We start from the raw sequence: 18,269 nt of genomic DNA on the forward strand, positions 1-18,269 counted from the left end.
TGTCATGAACGTAGGAAATATATGGTTCATCACCTAGAATTTCCAATTTGCTATTAACTCATGTGCAACCTTCTATATTGACCCACTCGTAAAGGCTAATCTCCCATTCATCAACATAGAAACTTACACCCTGCGTAACATCACTTACGGAATCATGAGGAGGCTGTAAATCAATGGTGGTTGATAGTTCTTCTCTTTCAAGACCGTCAATTTGAAGATTTTGAGCTGCTAGAAATTCGTCATACACATTTCTGTCTTGGTCTTTTGCAAAAGAGATCTTGAGCTAATTCAAAATACTTCATTTTTGCCAAATCGGTCTTATCTTGGAACTTTGGATGGAAATCCATGAAGTCACTAAAGGCTAATTCTTTTTGAATCTTTGGAGGGAGTTTTTTGTATTCAGTATACATATCGAGTATCTCTGCAGTCATATTTTGTATCCATTTTTGTAGTGGTGCATCCAAAATTTGATTATCTACTATTGATCCATGTTCAGTTTCTTCAATGGGTAATTTTTTGGAATAATTAATAATCAATTTTGCTTCTTCTAATGAGATATTTGCAACATCTTTGACATTCACTTGACTATGCATCGGGTCATTGGTTCCCCTTTCAACTTCAAATTCCATTGCACCCTTGGAAGTATATCCTGTCTGCATCCTCTCATGATATGAATTTTGAATTCTTTGCCTGATCCCAGGGCTCTTCACACTATTATCTGATCCTGTAGTAGCTTTACAGGGTTGCAACCCCAAAGAGTTGTTGATTGTTGGATGAATCCCACATTTGGAATGTAAACTCGATTTCTTTGTCTTCAATGTTTCTTTGCTCTATACAACTTTTGTGGAACATGGAACTCTTTTACGCTTACTATAGTTTGGCAACTGGGAGTATCTTTCTATCCATTTAGATTTTGTCAGATCTGTGAGTATTAGTTCTTGCGCAATCTGTTCTACTTGAGGGTTTAATCCTGTTGCGTATATGTCAAAGAAAGTAGATCCTAAAAGTTTGTTAAAGCTTCTTCAAATGGGACACTGTTAAACATGCACTTTAAGTTTTATGGATCTTTTGCAGCATCCACTGAAGAGACATACTTCATTAAGTCTGTTTCATCCTTTGCCGTCAAAATTTCCATAAATGAGTCAAAATTTATTATATCTTTCACTTCTACAAAAATCAGTGGTGAATGACAACTTTGCAAAAGATCGTACTTGCTATAAGAGAAATTGTCCAAACATCCATTAGGCTTAAAAATATTATCTGAGTGCTCCCAATAAACTTCTTCATTATCCATTCTATACTTTGGCTTTTTCTTCTCTCTACGAAGTAAATACTCATCCTCATTCTGAAGTTGTGTAGAGGAGGCTACTAGCTCAAAATCAGCCTGAGCTACAAAACCAAAATTATTATACTTATTTTCTACCAAAAGTGAACTTTGCATTTTGGATTGTGGTTGACTAATAAGCACATTGCCAAGTCCTATCTCAGCAGCAACAATTGGAGTCTCACATGCAAAGAGAAGATCCTCTAAAGATAGTGATAGATAAGATGTATCTTGTTCATGCATAATATAACGGAGCCCTTTGGTAAATATTTCAACTGAAGAAGGTCTTTTACGGTACATGCATGTACACTTTCTTGAAGGAACGAGTGAATCCCATACAAGAGTATATGCAGAACCTGTAACTCACCAAGATTGGCTGCAACAGTTTCCCATTGATAAATGACTAAGGGCAATGAAGAACAGCCTTTACCCTTGGTTTTGTTTTGTCTTAACTTTCCGGATCTCTCTATGTAAATGATGCCCAACAATATGATCAAACGTTAGCTGACACAAACATAACTTGTATTTCCAAAACATTTTTCCAATTCCCGTCAATTGTCAACTGGTAACTGCTTTTGATGTTGTCACTTGTCGAGTATAAAAATTATGAGTAGACTGAAGCTTGACATCGTGTATATAAGACGAGGTTGTGCCCATCGACATTCGTAGACGATGTCTTCACATTCCTCACAGCAGTTATCGATAATGTTAAGAGTAATGCTTTGCTTTGTAACGCCAGGTGGGATTATGAAAATCAACTGATTTCTGAGAGTTTGAAACTGATAAATGTTGGCTACATTTTTTTTCCAATATCGAACACCTGTATGCGAATTTCCCAATCCGCGACAACAATCAGAAACTAGGAATCCATGAGAAAACATGTTCTGGTGATACGGGGAATAGTCATTTATTCGTTAAGGCTCATGAGAGTTCGAATGAGTTGTTACTCTCGATAATCTTTCCATCACGTTGAATCAATGATTCCACAATATCGTGATTAACACCGACTTTTAAAATCGTCAGTTTTTGGCTAAATAAAGATTTTTTGTATACAGTAGCCACCTAATAACAATCTTGCTCCTTAATGTGCTCTGCCTTGATATTGGTATTTGTTGTAAAGGGAGAACTGCTACCACTTGTATGATGTTTGAGATCTTTTTTGCTACCATCGGCTGTTCACTGTTGTGGCTGGGCTACAATAACAATGATTCCTAACTACCTATCTGGCCATAGTGTCTTTTCCGCTATCTATAGTTCCTACCATGAGTTTCTTGCACGCTGGTGTAGAAGGAGAAATCAAACACCGATATCAAGCCAAATTTCTGCAATGTTGACAACTTCTTTTCCTACTATCTCTGTCGTTAAGTCTTAGTTACCATTCTCAATGAGACTGTATGATATTTGCTACCACCTTTTCATCTTTAAAAACCTTCACTTTCCTTGAAGTGGAGCCCAGATGGCCACTCCCATGAACTGCATAAATTTCGTGATCAAATGCTGATATTGGAAGTCTCCTGTTAGCATAATAACTCTAGCTCGCATTCTCATAAAACCATGTCATTCCTTTCATACACAAATAAAACTGATTCTTTTGGCATTTGGCATATCACCGCGTGGCTCTAACTAGCGTTAGCAGACACAAGGTGGAATACAAACAGTTCTGAGTGGACACAACTCGGCGTTAGGAGGTGTCTATCTTTTGCAAGATGTGACTTTTAAAGATCATAGCAGCCTTGCATCGAAGAAACCTTACTCTTGGTTCCAGGTTTATAAGCCGACATTTATCTGCAATCTCTTGTAAGCGAACTCCCAACTTTTGGCTAACTACAGAAAATAAGAGCAAAATTGAGTCTGTGGAGTCACAACAGATACCCGATGCTTTTCCTCTGTCCTTCCCATCTCGGCATGGTATGCTCAATGCCTTCCATTATTATTGCTGTTATGCTATCCCAAAAGCCATAGCAAGAAACAACTCCTCACAACTATCAACTGACATAAACTATATTCTCCTTCCAAATCGGAAAGAAATTGCTTCTAAAGCTGCAATCTCTATTAAATCTGTTACTAGGGAATCACACAGGCTGGCAAGAAAAACCAGCTCTGATACCACTGTAACATCCCTTTTCGGATATTATCTTGTTTTTCCCTTTTACAATATATTTAAAACTGAATATTACAAATGTATCACGAATCTAATCGTAAACAGTAGAAAACCAACCAACATATATCCAGACTCTTTATGAATATAATATTCAAATGTAATTATAAGAACATGCAATATGAGACAACAATAAAACCTAAGACTTCTCCAGAGGATAACAATTCGTTATTTCCAAAATAACATTCAGGATGTCGAACATATAACCATGAATTACAAACTGATGAGATGAACCAGCAACTCTTAATTCCTTAAACAACGTTATTGCCTTATACAACAGCAATATAACAACTAACAACTAAAACTTTATTGTATTATGCAACAGCAATACAATAACTAGTACATAGAAACCAATCCTAGATACAGATTTAACAGTCGGATGGAATGCTAGGATAAGAACCTGTAAGTGCGAATGAAACACCTGGGGTGATGTTTCCCGAGACAATGGGTTTGCGTCCATCGCCTACTAGCACGAGGGGCTACGTCCTCCAACTAGTTGAAAGCTGAAGCTTTCTGAGACTCTCACAAGAGAGGAAACTGAATTGAATAATAAATCAAGCATACCAACAATGAATTTCTTTCCTCTTTTAATACACCATCCTGAGACATTTCGGTTCCCCCTTAGCCTTCGTCCTATTCCTTGTGATACTTCAACTTCACTCTGATAAATCGTCTTATTCCTCCTCGTCCTCTTGTGACCACATGGAATATTAATTTGACCTTTAATAATTAAACTCTAGCTTGCATAGTCAATTTAATATTGTAAATTCATTTCTTCCTAATAATTCTAATGTCCCCAAGAAGGGACATTACATCCTCTCTCTCGTGTCAATGATTGCTTCTGGAATCAAGATCAACTTCCTTTGTCTAATGGTGTTAAAAAAGTTGATGGTTTAACATTGTGTCCCAATGCCTTCTTGAGTCTTGATACATGGAAAACATTATGTACCTTTCTTTTCGTAGGCAATTCCAACTCATAGGCAACTTCTACAATTCTTCGAATAACTCGATAGGGACTGTAAAATCTCGGTTTAAGCTTCTCAGCCTGCTTCGTTTAAGGGAAGATTGTCGGTAAGGCTATAGTCTTAAGGACACCAAGTCATTCACTTCGAAATGTCTCTCCACTTGATGTTGGTCTACATATTGTTTTTGCTGGTTCTAAGCTTGTTGAATTTTTTCTTTCAATGATCTCATGATGTCTATGCTTTGCTATAATAAATTTGCAACTTTGGGTATCCTGCTATCTGTCAAAACCAAGTCTAGAATGTTTGGTGGTTTGTAGCCATAAAGTGCCATACAAGGTAACATCTTGATGGACATGTGGTAGGTTGAGTTATAGCAATACTCACCCATATACAATCACTTAGTCCAAGCTTTCTGCTGTCCCAAAACAAAGTTCCTTAAGTAACCTTCCAACCACTTGTTAACAATTTTAGTTTGACCATCCGTTTGCAGATGATAACTAGTACTGAGGGTGAGCTCGGTTCCACATAGCCTGAACAAGTCTTTCCAAAACCAACTCATAAATTTACTATCCTTGTCACTTACTACGTTCCTAGGCAGCCCATGTAGTCTGAAAATTTCTTTGAAGAAGAGCTCTGCCACTTGTATTGCTGTGTAGATGGCTGATATGGTAAAAAGATGTGCAAATTTAGTCAATCTATCAACCACAACATAAATGCAATATTTACCTTGAGTTGTTGGTAGACTAGTTATGAAATCCATTGAAATACTCTTCCAATTTTGGTTAGGAATGGGAAAAGGCTGTAGTAAACCAGCTGGATATTTTCTTCATGCTTGTTTTGTTGGTATGTTGGGCACTCTTGTACAAATCTCTGAACTTTAGGTTTTAATCCCTTCCAGCTGAATCTTTCTCTAACTTGCTTGTATGTGTTAAAGAAACCTGGATGACCAGTTATAGGGGCATATTGAAAAGATTTATGTCTCAAACTTCTTGAAGGCAAATCTCATGATTTATGTCTTAAATACTTCCGAAATCAGCAAGACTTGAGCCAAAGAAAGCAACAATGGGTGAGTAAATTACAGGGCTATGACTTTGATATTGTCTATGTGGAGGGGAAAAGAAACACTGTGGCCAATGCCTTATCTAGAAGACCACATTTATGTTCCATAGTGGAGATAACAGCTGATTGGAAAAAGAATATTACAGCTGAATATGCAAAAGATGATTAGGCCTCAAACTTGCTTGAAGGCAAATCTCATGATAACAGGTCATCCCTTCAACTTCAAACTTCATTTCCATGGTTTCCAAATTCCGAACTCACCAAGTGACCTTAGCCATTGGATGCCAAGCACTGCATCCATGTCCCCAATGCTAACTACATAGACATCATCCTTCAATTCATATTTTCCTAGCTGGATGCATAAATGTGATATCTTACATGTGCAAGTGATTGTGAATCCATCAGCAACCATTACTCAAAATCCTTCACATTCTTCAGCCCTCAAACCCCTTTGTGCCACAACTCCTTCATCTATGAAATTATGGGTTGCATTGATATCTATCAAAGTGATTATTCGTTGACAACACAACACTCTTCTAACTCTAAAAGATCCAATTTTCTGCAAGCTTGTTAGTTGGGCTATGCAACTCTTCCCTTTGTGTTCACCCATGGACTCATCCGAGGTAGAATCCGCTTCACTTGAGATTGATTCAGACTGTTGTTCTGAATTCTCAGAACTTGATTCAGGGGCTGTAAAATATCCAATTGTTTCACCTTTACCTTCAATGGGCACTTATGAGTTGGATCCCAAGGCTCCTTACATTGGAAACATGATTTCTTCTTTTTCAGCTCATTAATTGTTCATTGTCCAATCTGATCTGCATTTTCTTGGACTGATCAACATCCTTTTGAGAGTGTTTTTTTGTCTTCATCCATCTTGTGATGGAAACTTCTAAGTGTTTGTTTCTTGAAGTAGAAATTTCCATTTCCCTTGCCTTTTTAATGGCATCCTGCAAATAAGGTCTTGACCCAACCCCTTAATAGTTCCATTGATCCTTCTATGAAAAGAACCACCCTTCTCTCTGAAATATCTGTCACCAAAACTGAAATATTTTGAAACTTTGAAATATCTCTCCACAGTTCCCCATCGTTTTAATTGTGCCAACTCTTTGAAGTCTAGCTCAGAATCTTTCTTATCAAAGCGATTAATCAAACTCTCAGTAAACTCAGCATAGGTTATGACTTGATCATGGCCCAAGGTAATCGAACCACGATACCACCAATCATGAGCACTTCCCTCTAGATGCAAGGTTGCATATTTAATTTCTTCATCTTCAACCATAGATTTAAGCTGGAAAAAAGTATCTAACTTTTGAACCAATGATCTCGGTGTCATCTTTCCTGATCCATCAAAGAATGGTATCGATACTTTACCCACTCTTCATTGCAAATATTGGTTTTGTTACCTATCACCATTACCCCTTTGTGGCTTGTTCCTCTCTCTAAAGGCAATGTAATATAGAAATGGCATTTCATCCTGAAATTCTGCTCCTAAAGCTTGCCAGTCAGCCCATACTTGCCTATGGAATTCTTGGTCTGTTGGTTCATTCATTGTTGGTGTGTTGTTAGCTTGATTGAAGGTGGGCATTGGTGATCGAGAGTGAATCATAGAACCATTATTCCCTTGCACATTTGACATAGAGCTTTGTCCCCTATTTCCATTATTCCCTTGGTTTGTATGTCATGTCCCCATTTTGGAGGCAATTTGATTTAATTAATTTAATTAATTAGGTTATCCAAAATAATGAATATTTTATGAGGATGACTAATTAATTATTTTAATTAAATAAATAAGTGGTATTAAGTTAATTATTTATAAAGTTATCAAATAAATAAATATTAAAAGGTAACTTTATATTTAATTAATTTAATAAAGTGACTTGAATTATAAAATATTTTATAAAGTCACTTAATAGATAAAATTAAATAATATTCTAGAAGCTTCTGGAGAAAGTGGAGAAAAAAGAATAAATAGGCACCCCGGGCTTCATTCTAATCATCCAGATTTGTTGTTGTTGATGTTGATGTTTGTTGATGTGCATTGTGGAGCCTAGGGTTTCTGCAATAGTCACAACTGGCCATTGAGAACGAAAACTCTCAATTGGTATGCAATTTTGAGGGTGTGAAATATCACTTGAATTATTGCAGCTGGGAGGAAGATACTTCAGTCTTCTATTTGTGCTACATTGAGAAAAAATATTTGTGGCCATTTAGAACGAAAACTCTCAATTGGTACGCGATTTTGAGGGTGTGAAATATCACTTGAATTATTGTAGCTGGGAGGAAGATACTTCAGTCTTCTATTTGTGCTACATTGAGAAAAAATATTTGAGTACAAAAAGCAGGCCGAAAAAGCAGTTCGAAAAAAGCAGGCCGAAAAAGCAGTTCGAAAACGCAGGCCAAAAAAGCAGTTCGAAAAAAGCAGGCCGAAAAAGTAGTCCGAAAAAAGCAGGCCGAAAAAGCAGAACCGAAAAAGCAATCCGAAAAAGCAAATTCAAAAAAGCAAAAAAATTATTACAGCCATTTACAATCAGGGGCGACAGCTAGAGAGGCACGACTTGGGCACTTGAGGAGGTTATTTTCTGTTCAGTGGTATTGCAATACATCTATTCTCTAAGGCGACTTCATATGCCAGGTCTGATGTGTTTTTTCATAGTTGCCTTTCACTATAGAGTGCTGTTGTAATTGTCATTTCGTATCAGACCTATTATTCATTAATAGATATATCATTCATTTTTACATTCCTCACAATGGTATCAGCAATCCATGGCTTTAGTTGTATTTAATCATGCATGTGATTAGCGTACTGCTGTAGGGGAGTATTGAAGTTAGATATTTAGTGTTGCATTAGTTTTCATTGGCAGCTGTAGGTGCATATTACTTTACCAGCAATCATCATATTTTGATATCTTTGTAAATGCCAAGAGTCTTGGCTAGCTTAGTATGAATATTGTATTGGATACTTATTCTCAATTAAGGAGATACAATTGCTGGTCATTAATAGTTGTCTTTGAGCGTTAATATATCATTTTTTATCAGCTAGTTAGCTTGCATACCAACTCTTTGTTAAAATACCAGTTGGCTGTAGGTGATCATTTTCATGATTAGAACTCATATATGCATTCACTATTGCCAAAATTAGTTGCATATTTATGTTAGGTCATTGTTTAGACAATTTGGAGTCTTTTGTAAGCATTCTCTTTGAGGCAAATCCAAACAAGAATCACTGCAGCAATCTGAAAAGTTATATCAGTCGAAGGACCCTTGCTTGCAAAGTGTTTGACGAAATGTCAAACAACTAAAGTATAAAGATTTTTGGTGTTTGAAGGAGTTATAACCTATTGGGGTTATTACATTGTAGTGTTGTCGTGGTTCCCATTATATGTATGTCGTTGAACCAACTGTGTGAGCATTTGAGTCATTTGCTATTGTGATTGAACCATAAGATTCATCGTGTTGCATTGTGTCCTTGCCAATTCACCGAATGTATTTTCAATCCCTCTAGCATTCGCATCTCTGTCCATTATTTCTATCTAAAAGGTAGATTGCCCAATCTCAGATAGCTGGTCCAAGTTGGTATTTGACTTGTTCTTGTAGATGTAGTGCTGTAATGGAAACATTACCAAATAGCTACCCAAGAGCTTATCAAAAGCTTTGATACCACTATAATAAACAACCCCAATCTGGACACAGATTTATTTTCTTCTAACTCTTCCTAATGCAATTTACTGAATGACTAGTTAATAATAGAACCCATGCTTATAACAACATATGGATTAATGATTCAATGGGCATGCCAAGCTAGTAATTACAGAATGGCTAACGTATCAAGAATAACAGATTCAATCAAATAAGAACATACAATCATTTGTCCACCTTCAGATAAGAGAGAGAGAGAAAAGTTTACTCAGAAGGCTTGAGCAAGGATAATCACCAATTCACAAAGGATGTTGTTGACTGTTCTCACGAAAAAAGCCCAGAATCTTACTGCGTACTGGACATGGGTGAGTTGCTACATTTCTGCTGTTTGGTGTTTGCCAAGTCTCCCATACGTATCTCTCCCCTCGTTGCTTGTGCTTAGATGTGGCTAGACAAAGTGTCTCGTCGTTCTATCGTCAACACTGTTTTCTACTACCGAAAATGCCACAACAATATCCACTCAATCTCTTACAATGTAGCGTTGACACTGTGATGAGGTCGGTGTCCTTGCCTTTCCGCCTTAATACAAGCTTTGGAATCCTTCCCTCTTTCTTCTCCACTTGCCTTAGCTAATCAAAAACATGTTTATCGATGGATGCATACCACACGATTACTCCTGTTCCACCAAGATACCCTCCGTTGTGACCAGCTAATGTGATGTGAATTCCACCTTGTTTCCCTTCCGTCACATGTACCTATGAGTTCCTATTTTGTTGATGGAAACTAACTGTGCGACATGTCTGCTAATACTACAATTAACCATGTTAAAATACGCGCGTTGCTTCTCTAGTCTTGTTAAGCCGATACCTTCAAACCTTGCCAATATTTTTAGGCTATCTTGAGTAAATCTTTCATTACTGAACATAGTGTGACTATTTTGGAGAGGCTCTGCCTACATAGAGATCAAAACAATAGATTTCCCTTCAATTGCATAGCAGTCTATGCTATTCTAAGAGTATTCCAAGTCCAACCCTAAAAAAGCCACCGGTTGAATACCTCTACACCATTCTCTGCAAACTCTACATTCAATTCTTTCTGTCCCCCAAAACTAAATGCTCCCCGGCTCCATATAATGCCAAGTAACACTCAACAATTGTCTTGGCTGTCAGAGCCACGTAACCAAGACTGGGCTGACAGTTCCTCTTGTTGAAGTCTCCTTGTTATATTCACCTTGTCTCATTTCATCAAATATATATATTTACAATTTAGGCATACTTAGGGGATATTCATAAATATATATTTGTAAATTGCTAATTTATCAAATGCAAGAAAAGAGATTAAAACAGAATTTAGTAAATTCTTCCTTAGTTCCTTCGAATTAGAGGGGGACATTACATCTGACCAACTCTTTCATACCACCCAATCAATGCTCCTTGTGCCCAATATTTAATCTTTTTGTCAAAGATTTTTATAGAAATCTCAACCTCTACATTTCTCTTTACCTTTTCTAGGGGTTGAGATATTTGCTTTCCTCATCCCCCAAGTATATCACTAGGTAGTGTAACATCACCCCCACATTCCCTTTTTCTTTTATTGTGTTTTTTTCCTCTCTATTATGCTGAGATCCCATCCCATATCGATGTTATTGGTGCTGATCATATCCTTTCGACTCGTCATCTGCATATTGCAGACCTATGTTTCTTTGTTTTGTGTATTGTCTTCTTCCCATGATAACTTGGAGTTTTTTTTTATTCCTTTTCCTGCCCCACTCTTGATATGATCTTCTTTCCTTGGTTCATAGTTCACTGAGGCCATTACGCTTTTTCTCTGTAGTGTTTGTCACTCAACGTTTTTCAATTCACAACGGAATTTGTTAGGAAATTTATGTTACATTAGCTGAATGTAATGTAAGTGATAAAATTGCAAATTCTTGATGTATAGAAATATTATTAATGCATTTCAAGATTACGTGCCCTGACATATAGGTAAATAATGCTTTGCAAAGTGCCAATGGAACTTGTGCTGTTTAGATATAAGTGGGTCATGCTAGAATACAGCATAAGATAGCAGCTAGGATAAACATGGGACATGTTAGAATACTGCATATGATTGATATGATAGAACTTCACCCCACTAATTTAGAGTTTACAGGAGCCCTTATGCTTCTCTTAGAGGTTTATATTGTTTCACATTTTTAATTCATAGTGGAAATTATTAGAACATCAATTTTACAATAAATGCATGGAATATAATCACTAGAATTGTGTATATTCTTTATTTTTGGAAATATTACTGATGTATTTCAAGATTGTAGGAAATAATTTTTTATATAGAATCTATGAAAGTTGTGCTGTTAGTATAAAATTGGGCCATTATAGAATAATGCATATGATAAATATTTGAGGAGGGATCAATGTTGACCTAGTTAATGGAAATTATACCTTATTTATTTTAATACCCCTGATGAGTTTAGTTAGAATTTGATCACAAGCCTCCCCAGCTCAAATTAAAATGAAACTAATGTATGTAAAAATTATCGCAACTATAAATATTGGAAATAAATTCTAGTTGTAACAACTAAATATGATATCTTTAATCAAGTCCAAAGGAATATGATAGTCCTTTGAGTTTGAAACAATAAACCTTTTAAAGATTTTCTTTGGTTAATATCTGTGAACATTGACTTTATAGGGAACATGCTCTTGTTCGGAGTTGTTTTGCTCTCATTTGTGCCCCATCTTTCATTTAACAAAACTGTATAATTTTCTTCTCCTACAAATTGGAGCTTTTACATTTTTATTGCCATTCAAAAATAACTTCATACATTCTGTTGTGGGTTAATTGTCTTAGATCTACCATGCATCGAGTTCTTTTATCTGGACAAGAACGCTATTCGGTAAGATTCAAATGCATTTACATTCATATGATTGGAGAAATAGTACTTTTAATATAGACTAGCCACATTTCATTATTTATAGGTGGTGGAAACAAATTTCTAATCAAATTAGCTTGGAGACAAGAATAGCTCTATCAAGAAAGATGGTATAAGCTATTCTCCAAAATATAAAATGTGATGATAGGAAGATTGTCATATATGCAAAAACAAAAAAGTACATCTTATGCATATATGAAAATTTAGGTAGTCAGTGATGAGAATTCAATATGGCGCTGCAATTTTCATTTTAAATATAATGAAGTAATTTTGTTGACTTTCAAATGCCTCACCTTCTAAAGATGCATAGAACCTTACTTGACTCAAGTTATGGTACAATATACTGAATGCTGTTGAAACAATCATTATCAAAGGAACTCATCTTGCTAAAAATGTTTCCTTTTATGTTATAAGAACCACCACAATTGTTGAGCACAGATTTTGATACTCCAGTGAGTTAATCTTGATTTCATCAAGCTGTATTCTTGCCTAATGTTTCTTTCTATATTTTAGCATTTCATGACTCCTTAGATCTTTGTATATTGAAGCATTGAAAACCTGAGAGCACTTTTCTGTAAATGATAGGAAGATAGTCATATATCCAAAAATAAGAAGTAAATGTTATGCATATATGCAAATTTAGATAGTCAGTGATGAGAATTCAATATGGTGCTGCAATTTTCATTTTAAATGTAATGAAGTAATTTTGTTGACTTTTGAATGCCTCACTTTCTAAAGATACATAGAACCTCTCTTGACTCAAGTTACGGTACAATATACTGAATGCTGTTGAAAAAATCATTATCAAAGGAACTCAGCTTTCTAAAATGTTTTCCTTTTATGTTATAAGAACCACTACAATTGCTGAGGATGGACTTTGATACTCCAGTGAGTTAATCTTGAGTTCATCAAGCTGTATTCTTGCCTAATGTTTGTTTCTATATTTTAGCATTTCATGACTCCATACATCTTTCTATATTGAAGCGTTGAAAACCTTTACTTTTCTGTAGATTTTGTTTTTCTAGCAGAGTATGCACCATGGACAAGTGATATGTGTTATATATTGGTTTGTAGCCCATATATCAGGAGTTGTATATCAAACTTGTAATAATGCATTTTTTTGTCTAGAAAATATTTTATGAGAAAAACCTAAGGTTATCTAGCATGGATTAAAATTGAACTAAACATAGAGATTAGGTTTCTGTTGAGTAGAAGTGGAACTCAATATTACCAGCCATTAGAAAAATTATGTAACATGCTGTCTTGTTGGAGGCTGCAGCAGATTGGTATTCGCCACTTGCATAAAATGATGAGTAAAGGTTGCACATTGAGGTCAGCATATGCAGATGTGTTCTCATTGTTATCAGCAATTATATTATCATTTATGGCAGCAATTACATTTACATTTACAGCATAGAAAATAGGTTAAAGCACTTCCCTACATTATTATTAACCTACCAAATATCCTCTTGTCCCTTTTTTCTAAACTAGGCCATATGGGGGAAGGTTGTTAGAATATTGTAATTAATGTCAAAGATGCTCAGTGGCAATTATTACATTTCACTGTTGACGTCAAAAGAAATATTAGAAGTCGGATAAAAATTGCTATGGTTGAGTTGGATGAAGATTGCTTCCATAATTAATGATCCAAAAATTCATTCGTAGTCCATCTACCATAAATTCATGAATGTATTATGTTTACTTATCTATGTCAAGTGAAAGATCAAACACAAGACAAAAATATTCAATATATTTAACTATATTATATTGGCAATGGTAGAAGATTATTGCCACGACAAATGATTTCTATTTGTGTCTGTATACATATCAGGACATACAAGTGAAAGTTGGCATTAGTTGACAGATGTGACAACAAGCTAGTATAATATCAAGTCTATCCGCTGTGCTATTTAGAGTGACAAAAGCATTTAACATAACTAATGGAAGCCATACTCACTGCAGTTTTTGAGCAGTCATGACAATGGAGTCTTATCATTGTGAAGTGTGTGAATACTCTGCAGATTATGCATTGTTTCAGTATTTGATACAATCTGTGTAATAACCATCCCCATTTTTTGTGAAATACATATGCAAAATATAAGCTAATGAAGAGTAACTTGCTGATTGTTTGCTTCAGATAATATGGGTTGTAAAAAAAACCCACATATGCTAATGCTCTCATTAACAAACTAGAAGTGGGGGTTGTCACCATCACGAGAGTCAATGCATTAGCTATCATGACCCCTTCTTGAAATAGGATTAAATAAAAAATATAAAAGAATACAAATTTAAAAAATAATAATTTTTTTATTAAGTTAAACAAATGGTCAAAAGACATAAATGGAAAAGCTATGTCTCCCTTAAACATGAGGTTTAAAAGGGATAAAAGAGAACTTCAGTTGAGGGGAAATGGAGGGAGGCAGAAAGAGGGAGTATAGAAGTTAAGGAAGGATTAAGGGAAGGAAGGAAAGGGAAGAAAATAAGGATGTGACTCTTTTAAAAGGTGAAGGGTTGTAACCGTTTTAAAGGTTGGTAATTGTGAAAGGGTGTTATGATTGAAAAGGGCATACATGGTGAAGAGGTGTGACCCTACCTCACAAAAGATATAAAGGGGGAGAAGAATCAAATGGAATGGAGAAAAGAGAGTAGAGGAGATCTAGAGCAGATATAGAGAAGAAGAATATGGAAGTATAATAGGGGATCTAAAATAAGAATTGAGAAGGGAAGAAGAAAATAAGGTATGTAGATCTAGAAGAAGGGGATATGCAGATATTAATTTTGAAAAGCAGGAAAGAAGATTTAAGAAGTGAGAGAGGTGAAGATTAAATAAGAAGTGAAAGGGGCAGCAGTTTTCAAAGAGATGTATCTTTCCATAACCAAAGGGCGTGACCCTTTCTTTCATAAGAGGAGTAACAAATGAAAGGGTGTGACTTCCTACACTCAAAGGAGATATAAAAGAGAAGAACTTCATTTGGAAAGGCATCCAAGGAAGATCAAGTCGGGAAATAATACATAATTCTTAAAGGCAACATTGGAAAGGCTTGGGATCTTGTTTGTAGACCTAAGTGTAATGGTGGCCTAGGGATCAGGCCTATCAGGCTCATGAACAAAGCTCTCTTGGCTAAACAAGGATGAAGATAATCAAGAATGGAGGATCATTTGGAAGCATAAATGTCTTTATAATATCTCTTCCATTCAGGATTTTCAATCCTCACCTCTTGTGTCCAATGCATCTTCTATTTGGAATGCTATTTAGGAGATGAAGGACATTGTGGCTCTGGGTTTGAGATGGAAAGTGAGGGATCGTAGGGTGGTGAAGTTCTGGGAGGATTTCTGGTTGCTGGATGTTCCACTAGAAGAAGTCTTTGATAATCAGGAGAGTATAGAAAACTGTAAAAATTTATTTGGTATTGTTGTCAGAGACTACTGGAGATATGGTTGTTGGGTGAATTTGATTGACTTGGATCAAGAATTGCTAACTGCTCAAAGGTCCCTTAACTCTATCTCTATTAGGGACAATGCCTAGGGTTCTTTTATTTGTGCTCTTCATCCAGTGGCAATTTCAAGGTTTATTCTATTTTCAAAGCTAAAGCTGATATTTCTTCCCCTGTATGGGTGAAAGCTTGAACTAAGGGCCTTACTCCCAAAATTGAAATTTTCTCCTGGATTGCCTTGCAAACTAAGATTTTGACCTTTGACAACTTGAATAAGAGGGAATTACAGCTTGTGAATAGGTCCTTTCTTTGTAAAATGGATAATGAATCTATGGACCACTTGTTTCTACATTGTATTTATGGCCAAGATGTTTGGAAGGTTATTTTGGAGTACTGGTCATTATCTTGGGTCGAGGCTGCTAACCTTATTGAATGCTTTCATAATTGGAAGTGTCTGGTTAAAAGTCATGAAGTCAAAACTGTTTTGTATTTTTCTCTTCCTCATCTTTGTTGGGGGCTATGGAAAGAGAGGAGTAACAGGACCTTCAGAAATATTATAGCTCCTCCTTCGGTGATTGGCCGAAAAATTCCAAGTACAATTATGGAGATTTTTTTTGTGTTTAAAGGATCTAGTAGTAATTTTAATATTAATTTCTCGTATATTAAGCACCAAAATGAAAAACTTTTGTCAAGTAGGGATGAAGCAGTGTAGACCTCTCCTCCTATTGATTGGATTAAGGCCGACTTTTATGGGGCTGCAAAAGGAAACTCGGTTAGAGCTGGTTGTAGCAGGGTTTTAAGAGCTTGTTATGGGAAATTCAAATGTACAATTGTTGTGCCACTTGGTGAAATTTCCAGCCACCTAGTTGAAGTGTCAGGAGCCCTCTATACATTTAAACTAGTTGTTAAGATTGGATGTACTAACCTTTGGTTAGAAAGAGATTTGTTTAACATTATCTTTGAATAATAAGAATAAAGAGTCATGGACTATTGAGCCGATAATTCATGGGATCAAGGACATTTTAAAAGGTGTTTCAAAATGTAATCTTTCCCATAACTTTAGGGAAACTAATCAAGTGGTAGACTAGCTTGCTAACCTGGTCGTTAGTAATGACAATAAGATTATGTGGACTTATGATGCGTGTTTGGATCCAACTCTAAAGATGATTATTAATAATGATATGACGGATGCTACTTTTAGGATGATTTTGTGAAGATTATTTCCTTACAATGAAGTGCCTCCTAAATAATGAAATAAAGTGGTTAAGTGGGTTTATGTACCATGCTATTATTTCCATAATCATTTTGCATAGATTGTGGGTTCAAGGCTTTTGGCTTTGTGAATAGTTTGTGGGCTCTGTTAAGAATTGATTGCATAGTTTTTTTCAACCTTCTTTGTGATAATCTTTTCTATGTGAATTTTATCATGGGAGGCCACCTGAAGAAGCAAGAGCTGGATAATTGTAGGATTTGTAAGGAGAAATATAAAGGCTGAGAGCAATTAGAGAAAGGAAAGGTTACCTGTTATCTGGAGAGGCTCCATGACTTCAAACCTGATATTACGGAAAAGTTCTTCAAGAATTGGAATGAGGACAAGGTCACTCTTTATGGCACTACAGTTACTATAAATGTTGATCTTATAGCTGAAAGTATGGGGCTGCCAAATACGGGGATGAAATTTTTCAAGCAAAGAATTTTTTTGGAAGCTGCTCTAATGAAGTTCCCAAAAACTAATGAAGAAGAGGAAAAACTTGTGAAAGTGGAGGAATACTACAAAATTCATCAAATTAAGGGCATTTGGCATGAGGCCTTGACTTGCATTATTGCTTATTTCACTCTGAATGGGCGCTTCTCTTGGGTACATAATTATCACTTTGCATTTTTGAGTCATTTTTCGTTATAAGAAAAAAAATTATTTTCCTTATTTTTTGGTTAAATCCCCTTTTCAAAGTCTTAATGCTTACCGAAATCTAGTAGGCTTGCACAAAGGTCTTATTATTTTAATTGTTGAGTATTGTAAGGTTAGGTCTCCTGCTTTTCTTGTAAAATTTGTGAAGGGGAAGAGGAAAGATGAAGGAAACATTTCCGAAAATGCCTCTAAAAAGAAGAGTAGGAAGGTTTTTCTTGGAAAAAATAAGAATTTAGATTTAGAGGCGTAGACTATGTTTGAGAATGATTTAGAGTCTATGGAATCGAAGGAGAAGGGTTTGTCTCATAGTGACCATGCTTTTGGTTATGTTACTGATAGTGGTAGCTATGAGACGAAGGGGTCTGATGGCTACTCTGTGAGCGCTGAGAATGTTTCTACATAGAAAAGCTAAAAGAAGGTCAAGGGCTTGAAGAGTAGGTCAACTACTAATGAAGAGACCATTGTTGGGGATTCCAATGCTAGAAACATCTCGATGGAGAAGAATGAGAAGGCCCCTATGGTTGTAAAGGAGAACAAGGTTAATGAGAATACTGATGTTACTCCTATGTGTGAGGAGAAAAAGAATAGTGAAGGTATTGGTTATACACCTCTGGATCAGGAATAGGAGATGACCAGCGCCCTTGTTGTGAATAATGAGGCTATTTCCTCTGATTATGAAGCCAATGAGGTTATGCGAGAGGCTAATGTGGAGAAAGATGCGGGAGATGAGAAGGATAAGCAAGATGTGATAAATAATGATGGGTTTCAAATTAATGAAGTCGTGCTAGAGTTGATGGGCCTTGATCTTGTACTTACAAAAGGTGAGGATGTTTTGGATGCTAAGAATGT

The 18,269-nt window shown here is 35.9% G+C and overlaps 1 protein-coding gene across 2 annotated transcripts in view; it reads left to right on the forward strand.

Moving 5' to 3' along the window:
• LOC149568254 (kihadalactone A synthase LFS-like) overlaps window positions 1–18,269 on the forward strand; it is a 173,023-nt gene that overhangs the window by 105,018 nt on the left and 49,736 nt on the right. Inside the window, exon 9 of one of the 2 annotated variants that reach the window (XM_089821242.1) lies at window positions 11,996–12,041. The exons of the other annotated variant lie outside the window; for it this stretch is intronic. Coding sequence (XP_089677368.1) covers window positions 11,996–12,041 — 46 coding nt within the window. The remainder of the gene's footprint in view (window positions 1–11,995; window positions 12,042–18,269) is intronic. 2 annotated transcript variants of the gene reach the window in all.

Source organism: Cupressus sempervirens, chromosome 3 (assembly GCF_028749045.1).
Source record: "Cupressus sempervirens isolate cs-2001-9-10 chromosome 3, ASM2874904v1, whole genome shotgun sequence".
NCBI classification, from domain to species: Eukaryota; Viridiplantae; Streptophyta; class Pinopsida; order Cupressales; family Cupressaceae; genus Cupressus; species Cupressus sempervirens.